The 10093-nt window shown below is 37.3% G+C and overlaps 1 protein-coding gene across 1 annotated transcript; it reads left to right on the top strand.

The window, feature by feature from the left end:
* Nucleotides 1-178: 178 nt before the first annotated feature.
* tmem205 (transmembrane protein 205) lies at nucleotides 179-7363 on the top strand. The gene is made up of 4 exons (XM_057860602.1): nucleotides 179-289; nucleotides 909-1029; nucleotides 1110-1273; nucleotides 5328-7363. Exons 2-4 carry the CDS (start codon nucleotides 930-932, stop codon nucleotides 5628-5630), a joined length of 567 nt encoding a protein of 188 aa, XP_057716585.1. The 5' UTR covers nucleotides 179-289; nucleotides 909-929; the 3' UTR covers nucleotides 5631-7363.
* Nucleotides 7364-10093: the final 2730 nt, after the last annotated feature.

Here is a 10093-nt window from a genome sequence, read left to right as displayed (position 1 = left end):
AAAACAAAAATGATATCATTAAATTTTGGAAAACACTCGCAAATGGTGATAGGCATGCATGAAACAATGGCAAAGGATGTATTTTGAAAATTGTTGCCTAAAAGTCACGAAGCATGTCGTGCTTTCGTTCGAATATTTTCCGAGAAGCTTATTGGTTGGTGTCACCCCAGAAGGCGGGCTTGTAGAGTACACAGGAAGTTAAAGCAGTCGTGGGTTTCCTAATCGGCTGTACTTTGGACTGTTATTATTAAGAAATACAGTATTTATTTCCAGATCACGTCGGAAAAGGGTATGTCCTGACATTTTAATGCATTGAATATTTGAATATGCATCGCCATAGTTTACACGGTGCTTCTGAAACTCAATAAAACGATGTCCTGTTGCTGGTTTTGTTCAACATGTGTAAACTTTATCTTAAACGAAATGATGCCTACGTACAAAACAATGAAAGCATATCACAGTGCAGATTTACTGCTCATCTACCAGACTTATATCTTGTCGTGCAATAAATGTATTTCTTTGGTCAGCAACATGTTCATTTAGTGAATTTACTAACAGCCTAACTGAGCCTTATCTATTGCAAGTACAAGCTGCAGGCTGCAAGATACACTTTTTGATGTTATCAGCTTAGAACATCTCGGCTTTTAGAAAATATACACTGTACTTAGTTGAAACTAATTACTTCATTCCCTACTCCAACTTGATTAAGTATGGTTAAATTCTTGTAGAGAACTGTAGATTATTGTGTGTGTATGTACGGATATACTGTACATGCATGCATGCATACATATGTATATTACACATTCTGTATTTAGTATTTTTAATATATTGAATATTATTAGTAATTTGACATGCTTGCTGTTAACTGTCATTTTTATCTAATGTGGATGAAATTATGTTATATGTAGACCATAGGTTTTAGTGTCACAATGGCAACCGAGGGGGATCCCTCAAATTTGGTCAAAGCGCTACACCTCCTTGTGCTCTCCTTCTCTTGGGGCATGCAGATCTGGGTCTCCTTCATTGCAGGTAAGAGGAGGAGACGAGTCAAAGAACTAAACAATTTCAGTTCTTTCACCTCTTCCTGAACTGACTTCTTGTGTTTGCAGGTTTTGCTTTGGTGTGGCAGGTGACTCGACACACTTTCGGCCTGGTGCAGAGTAAACTCTTCCCAGTTTATTTCTACTGCTTGCTGGGAAGCCATTTTGTCAGTCTGGCTATTTATGCTGTGTATCATCCAAGAGAGCTACTGGACACACATGAAACAGTGCAGGTATGACGCATCACATATTCACACAGAGCTTTTATAAGCAATGGAACTTACCACGTGGTTTAGGGCCAGATTTGCCTTGCAAATATAATGTAGAATACACTCAACACTCATGAGATAAATAATTTTAAAAAGTATTATGCCATCTCTGGCACTGAAACATGATCATTCTACCAATTTAAATGAATTGGACGTCTATCAGTGGCAGGCAATGTATCAAATACTATGAAATTCAACCCCTCCCCCCAAAAAAATTCAGCAAGTAACAATTAAAACAAAAGGAATTGGTACTGTAAATATCGATTAACATAAGGATATATGAAAATTATAAAAATCAGCAAGACACAGTTAAAAACAAAAACAATTAAAATAGTAAACAGCACAAGTTACGCAAGACAGATTTAAAGAGTAAGGGCAGTTAAGGATATGTTATCGTAAACAATCATGTTTTTAGCCCTGATTTAACTCTTTAACACCGAACGTGTCGGCAGCGACGCGTTTACGCATATCGTCTTTGAAGCTTCGCCACGCTGTAATTACGTCACCCACATGCCGCTGGTTGGTCTCATTTGAAAGTGCGGAGGTTGGTGCTCACACCAGTTTTTATTTGAAGTCAATCGACCAAGAAAAACGGGAGATAATGTCATTTGAATTTTATATTTTTATTGCACTCATAAATATGCATTAAAACGCTGCATGGACCATGTATCTATCTCCATATTTCCATCATTTCTTGTCCTTTTTCAAAACCGAAAGCAGCGCAAAAGACTACATATCTCAAGAGTCGTTGTGATGTCAAGAAGGACGAACCGAATGTGGACATTTTTAATAAATTGCCGAGCGAGGCGCCAACTAAGGAAAAGGAGGCATGCTAAAGCAAGCAACGGCCAGTTTGAGCGAGCGACTTTGAAACGTGCAGAATGAATCTAAAACTAAATTTAGCGCAAGCTAATGCATTATTTCATTAACTCAAGGAAGAAGATGAGCCGCATTTGTCGTTGTTTTCCTGGGATGAGTCGGCGTCTCGGCGAGTAGAAGTGGCAGGCTGACAGCAGCGCGCAAACGGCGAAAGAGTAGGCTGTGTGACGTTGTGTGTGACGCATCTCCGTGACCTGTTCATGCAGAAGCTTTAGTGAGTTCGCAAAAAAAAAAAAAAAAATTTTTTTTTAAACTTTATTGGGTCGTATGCCAGAAAAATTTGAATTGAACTGAACTACTTGTTAATATTTTTGAAAATACTTTTTTTCAATGTTATATATATTTATTCTTCACTATAATCTTTTCAATTTTTATAAAGATGAGTGTTCGAGAAGCTTGGTTGCATGTACGTATATACTTTAGATAAGGTGATGGGTATAATACCTAACTTCACAAAGAGATATCCTCCAAACCCTTTTTGTGTTAGATGATATGTATATTATTTTTTTCTCACTATTTTGCACTGTATATAACCCGTTTTGACCATAGTATGTGTAAAGGCCAAAAACGCCTAAGACCATACTTGCTGTTTGTGTTGAAATGTCAAACATAAAACTATTCAATCTTATTTTTTTCTATTGAATGTTTATCCTAACAAGTAGGATAAATATTATCAAGCTTCAAAACGTTTGGTCGAGCATGTTTGGTTGTCAATGGGACATCAACATTAAAAATATTTTGGGATTTTTTTTGTCTTTTTCAGTCCAAAATGTGGATTATAATTGGTCAGTGAAGAAAACAACAGTTTGGACATGAAGTTCAAGGTGTCCTGAAAAAAGGGACCCAACTTGGCCATTGTAAACATTTTTTTCTTTGAAATATAAAGGCAACATCAAATGCATGCAAATTCGGCCAAAATAGGCTTAGGTGTGAAAGGGTTAAAGTTGCTAACCAATTGTACACACCTCAGATCTTCAGGTAATTTGTTCTACAGTTGTGGCGCATGATAACCGAATGCCGTCTCATCCTGTGTGGTTCTTGTAAATCACAACAAACCAGTTTCAGATGACCTAGGGTGTCCGAATGCTTTGTAGGGATAAACCAAATCCAGCATGTATTTTTTAAGTGTTTTGTAGAGCATCAGTAAGATTTTATATTCTATCCCTTGACTTGCCGGAAACCAGTGTAGTGATTTCATGATCGGTCTAATATGGTCCATTTTCCTTGTACCAAAAATAGCCACATGCCCTGAAATGGGTTTAAAAAAATTATATTATGGACAAAAAAAAAAAAAAAAAAAAGCAAAACATCTGTCTTAAATGTCATTTTCTCTCCCCCTATTTGTGCTGTCAGCCCCCAAATGCAACGTAATACCTTCACAAAGAAACAAACTCTTTCCCGTGAAATAATCTGTTGATCTATCTTTTTGGCAAAAAAAAAAATTTTTTTAATCATCCGCAAAAAAGAAATACAAATTAATTCCTAACATCTATTTATCGCCCATGACTTTAAAGAGCATATGACACGAGAAAAAAAGTCTTAAATGGCATTATTATGTGAATTAGAATCATATTTTGAGACGATTCGACTATATACAACAATTTAGCAAAGCACAGATGACGAGAAATTAGTCTTTTAATCTGCCGGTTAGCCACGCCTACCATTATAGGGCTTTAGCGTCCCCAACAGGTGGATGACGTCGGCCGTAGACTGGGCTCATCGGTTTTACTATTCAGCCCATTGAGGGGGAATTATTCAGAACGAGGAAAACGCGACGAAGAGAGCCGCAAAATGTCATTGTTTCAGTCTCTCTACTCCAATATTTTTACAGGATATTCTTTTTATCCAAGTATTTTTCCCCAATAGCTATATAAATGGCTTGAGAAGGACCAGTCAGCCCGTCGAGGTGGAACTATTCACAACGAGGAAAACGCGACGAAGAGAGTGGCAAAATGTCATTGTTTCTGTCTCTTTACTTCAATATTTTTACAGGATGTTCTTTTTATCCAAGTATTTTCCCCAATTGCTAAATAAGTGGCATGGTCATGACAAATAACAGTCTTGTGCTGAATGGAATATGAAATAATAAAAATGCATTTATTCTGGACGACATGGCAAAATTACTCCATAATGGTCAAAACTGTCGACTTCACCTTTACTGTCGCACCTCCCGAACGATATTTTATGACACCTAAATCGGACATATGTCATTTCCCTTCCCTGGCTTCGGATAATGTAAACAAACCAGAAGGCGTGACAGCTAGCCGACATGCTAACCCAAACCGAGTGATGTTTCAAAGTCTTCGAAGCGGAAAATCACACATAACTATCCTGGATTATTTGACATGATGACCCGGTTGTCGATTGTCTTCGCGGATCGGCAAACCGCCTGGCGGAGAGCAATTTACAGTTTGTTCCCCGGAGGAGGGTGGCTGGAGTTGTTGTGCAGCTAACGTGCTGCTGCTAATGAGCATTAGGAGAGCTTTTTACATGCCTATCAATGATCAAACGTAAGTAGTCCTTCATTTAAAGGAAGTTTGTAGTGTTTACTTTGTAATCGCTGTATTCGTATTTGACATAATACAAAACAAGATGTTTACTCACTTCCTCATAAGTCCAATGGTCCCACAGTAAATATCCACGGTGAATGGGAACCTTTTGAAACTCCAAAAAGGCGCATACGCCTCTCCCTCATACAAAATGATTTTTCTGCAGCCGTTTGGCTGGCGTGATGCGAAAAATAAATGTATTAATCCGCAAAATCAGCTGAATCCTTCGTCCTCATACACAACAGTACACTATAGCGTGAAGAGGACGTCTTCTACCGTACACGTCACAGCGCCCTCCTCCTCAATGCAAGACCGAAGCCGGAAGTCACTCATTTTCATGGCTCGGGATTAAAAAAACTAAATAAAAATAGCGATCGCTTCCACACACATCCAAGCGGCCCATATCATTCAGGGGCATAAAATACCGCGTGTATTATGAAATAAACATGCTTTTTTGTGTCACAGGCACTTTAAAGACGTTGGGGAAAAATATCTTGCATTAGATTTCATTAAATGTGCAAGTGATTGTTATACAATTTGTTAATATGCTTGCAAATATTCATTATGTCTTGGATCCTGCTCTTTTTCAGATGATTCTGTATTTTGTGGCCTTGATGATGGCTGGTCTGAATGCTCAGTGGTTTGGTCCAGCAGCCACTGAGATTATGTTCCTGATGAGGGAGGTGGAAAAGGAGCATGGTCTTGGTAATCAAGTTGGACTAAGCGCTGAAAAGCAAGGCTATTCCAAACTCAAAGAGCAAGACCCCAAGTATAGAGCCTACAAGAAAACTTTCGGCCGCTACCACGGGTTATCCAACCTCTGCAACCTGATAGGCGTAATCTGCACTACAACTAATTTGATCTACACTGCTCTAAATCTATCTACAATTTAGGCATGGTGAGGTGTCAGGGTTTAGTTTGGTCCAATTGACCAAAACAAAGTACCTGTGATTTTTTTTTTCTTTGCCAGTTTAACACTTTAAATTTCACTTGCCATATAGCTCTCTGGAATTGGCTGGCAACCTACCCAACAGTCCTGTGTGTGTTCCACCTCTTGGGGCTGGGTACAGAAAAAAAAATACTATTGGAAAAAATGGATTTATGGATTTGCTCAATCCACTGAAAGAACATACTCAAATTTGATCTCCATGTTTTAGACAAATGTGGCTCAATGTATGCATCTCCAGTAGGGGGCGATGGCTAAACACATTTTATAATGACCAAACATGCAAGTCCAGGTATTATTTGAAACTATCTTTGTTTGCCCTTATTTTTTAAATAAAAACGTGTCAGAATTCAGTGACATTTTTTTTTTTTTTAAATAAACGTTAAAGTTAATCACATATTTTCAGGATGAGTATTTGATTTACTTGGATGAAAAGTATTAACTATTTCAGTGCCATTGACGATGACAGACGTCCAGTCGTGCGGCTCTTTTTAACTTTCTGCTGTGAATTTAGATTATATTTGTCACTAGTAGGAGTGCAATCCATTTGAACTGGAAATGAATTGGAAGTCTGTTGCTGTCAATGGTAGCCAATGAGTTAACTGTTAAGATCATTACTTAGTCCACAGGTAAAATCAGAACTAACTTTCATGTGGATTCCAGATTTTTATTTTTCACATTTTGATTACTTTTGGAAAAGTCATATTGAGTATGGACAGACAACTAAATGCAGGTAGGAATATACAGGATATAACTATTACTGCTCTTGTGGTTTACAAGTGCAAATTATTTTTATTTTCCATACTTACAAAGTTTAAATCCTAAGTGATTTATGTATGAGGGTTTTTCAAGATGTTTGCTTCTAATTATGAAAGCAGCACTCGGCTTCAATCAAAATTTGATTGCTTTATTTTGTTGGAAGTAAAACGTTTCTTTAGAAGAAAAAGGAAAGACTGCAACAAAGCATTTATTCTTCCGGGAAATGTTGCAGTGTATGTCGCAATCAAAAATTAGACCTTCCTTAAGCAAAGAACAAGTTAGTCAAGTCATGAAATGTTGTTTACAGTAGTAAGGAGCAATGTGTTTATTCATATCTGAGCCTCTCACATGGTGAGAGATGATAGATCTAAATAATGATATCTTGAGAAAATATCCAACCTTTAGTTGAGAAAGTACAGGCAAAAAAATGGGTGTGTGAACAAGAGGAAGTACAGAAACTAAAGAATTTTCCCATAACATCATCCTCATTCACATAACACATGGAAACAGATTTTGTTGTGTGCAAGGCAAATAGTCTTATCAGAAATAATATAATTCCACAATCTATAATAAGTTGAAGCAGAGCTGGGTGATTAAGATCATTGATCGAAAAAATGTTTAGGCCTATTTTTGGAGCCAACGTTATTTTATACATTCCTTTCATTGTAGAATGTATTAAAGTTTTCTATATTCCTTTAATTTTTTTGACTTGACGTAATTCTTTGCTATATGCTGTATCAAATATTGACTGTGAGATGTGTTGTTTGCAAGAAGCAGGCTAATTTCATGTTAATGTTTGCTTTGAATGTGAATAAAATGTTTAACCTCTAGTTTAAGTTTTCCTTATAAATTATTTTAAATATACAACTTAACAGGCCCGTGCAGGGGATGGGGGTGCTTGAGCACCTGCCCCCTACATGCCCAAAGTGCCCCTTTTAACTAGGCTTTTTTTTTGTGTGTGTGTGCGTATTTGTGTGCTGGCCGACTGTGCAGGCACGTCACCGAGTACTTGAACACCAAAAAGACCTTAATAAAAAAAAAATTTTTTAAATTAAGCCGTCTGTGTGCTGCTAAGGCGCATACCCCCCCATCCACGCTGTTGCTTCGAGACCTGGGTGTGTGGTGAGGAGTCTGAGGACATCTGGTAGTTGAAAACAAACGGTGTTACCTTATTAAACAGTGTTCGAGCAAATACTGTAGTGAAAATTCTTACACCAGGTGTATTGTGGGGATTTTTTAAAAATAAGATGTCATTTTCTCTTATTTAGTTTTCTACTTTAATAATGAATTACCACCGACCCCAAGGCTATTTTGACCCGTGTGTCTCTCAATAGGCAACCATATTTGTCCGTTCTCCGAACAACATTATCTAGAAAGGTACACATCTTTAAGTTCTCTAATAAACAAATAATAGTTTTGAAAAAGAAAAAAAACTGCTGATGGTGGCTCAGTGAACATCTAATTAAGTTGAGAAAGGAAGTTTTGATATAGAGGTTGAAGAAAGGCAAAGACTGACTGATTCACAGTCAGAAAGTGTTGATGACAGTATTGATTTGTATTCACTGTTCCCCCCTCCCAATTAAAGTCTGTCAGAGTCACAGCCAATAATACTGTAACGCTGGTTAAACTGGAAGTCATGTTGGTGTAAGGTGTATTAAATTTTTGTTCATGTGCCCCTTTTGAACTATGAGCACCTGCCCCTCCATCGGTCTCTGCATGGCCCTGCAACTTTAAAACAATATACAAAGGATTTTAAAACAAATTGTGAAAACAATCATAATATAAAAACAAATGTGATGCCTTTTTTGAGGGTGCTGAGGGGGGCATATCACCTAAAGTCCTAAATTGAAGAATAGCAAATCAGTGGTGTCCAAGACAGAAAATCCTTAGTTGAGGCAGTTTGAGAGAAGACCAAAACCTTCAAAATATGCCCGACTTGAGAACAGACTTTTTAGAAAATCCTTTTTTTTTTTATTTATTTATTTATTTTTTTATATTGAATGTCTGAACTATAGCATAATGTGGCAAGACGGAGGCCTAAATACCCAAGCCAAGCTGCATTCTAGTACGCTTGAACTCTCCTAAAGCTCTGTGGTGAAATGTGTCGGGGCTCACACTTCATAACATTTTTGACAAAAAAAAAAAAAAGACAAAACATCTTGTAGCCCCAAGTCATGATCACACCTCCGCTATACTTTACAGTTGTTTTCCAATGTATTCTGTGCTTTATATTTCTCCAGACCTAGTCATTTGTGTCCCTTCCTAACTAATAGTTTGCCAATAGCGTTGTGAAGCCTTCAGGAACTGTTTTGCAAACCTGAAACCAATGTTTTTTGTTTGTTTGTTTGTTTGTTTGTTTTTGGACAGTAGAGCTTCCTCATTGTTGTACTCCCATTCTTTCTTAATGTTTTACTTAGCATAGATTCTTCAACAGTGATCCTGGCACGAGCCTGCGATTTCTCTAAGTCTATCAATACAGTACTCTTACTAGTACTAGTTTTTGCCCATTTCATTTAGCATTTTGTCCAGTGTCATGCAAGTGAATAATTCTAAATTGTAGGGCGTCTGAGAGCTTGGCTTGAGGCATGGCACACATCCTCAATAATTCAGGAGAAAAAAAATATATAAAAATTGGTTTGTGGTTTGTTTTATGGACATGCAAGACAACATTAACTTACACCTCCAATCTTGTCACCTTGATTTGATTCAGTTCGGCTGGCAACTGACTTTGATTACCTCTTGTAGATGTCTTTGGCCTAGGGGTCACACGTGCTTTCAAAAAAATAAAAAACATTGTGTGATGTATATTTCTTTTTGAATATACATTACTTTGTCCCTTTGTTATCTCATTGGCTGCCATTGATGGCACTATTATTGGACTATCACCGTCAATTAGTTACCGGTAATTGTGACTTGGATGACTATATCGCAAGAATATGGGTCATTTCAAATGGTTCAAGGTTCCACCGGTTGTTGAACAGACCTGAGGTTACTAAATGACAAATTTAAACCTAGTCTTTTATTTGGAGGTTTGATGTAAATTATGGATGAGTATACAGATGTGAGCTCTGATAAATTTACGTATGACGGATAACACTCAGGTGACTTTAAGTTCCACTCTGAGACCCCCAATTTGGACAAATTTCAAAATTGTCCTGAATGTGTGATACATCATTGGAAAGCTTAAAATCTCAATTTTCTGGGGGAAGAAAATTTTTGAACAGTAGCGCATTTAGAGAAAAAACTTTTTTTTTTAAACAGCAAAACCCTAACTCGGGGTGAGAGCACGCGACAGCATAATTAAAGACGCCATGATTTTAACGAGATATTATTGCGTACTTACCTCTTTTCGATCCAAAAACTCCATGTATCACCGAGTGTCAAGACATAGCTGTGAATGGCCACAGCCGGATTTTTGGGGGATATTATGGGTGAAACATGGTAATATAACAAGGGTCGCGATGCAGAAATCGCAAACATCAAGGAGTGGTCGAGATTCCAATTTTTCTTTGTTTGGATCGATTATTATGTAAAATATTGGGGAAAATGTGACAGTAACAAAAAAAAAATACAATTAAGCCATAGTTATGAGGTAGATATCCGTGATGTATTTACAGACGCTAATTTTTTCATTGTGATGTAATTTGTTTT

Source organism: Corythoichthys intestinalis, chromosome 16 (genome assembly GCF_030265065.1).
Source record: "Corythoichthys intestinalis isolate RoL2023-P3 chromosome 16, ASM3026506v1, whole genome shotgun sequence".
In the NCBI taxonomy this organism is placed as follows: Eukaryota; Metazoa; Chordata; class Actinopteri; order Syngnathiformes; family Syngnathidae; genus Corythoichthys; species Corythoichthys intestinalis.
The sequence above is the reverse complement of the archived record's forward strand: the minus strand, read 5'-3'. Positions and strand labels throughout refer to the sequence as shown.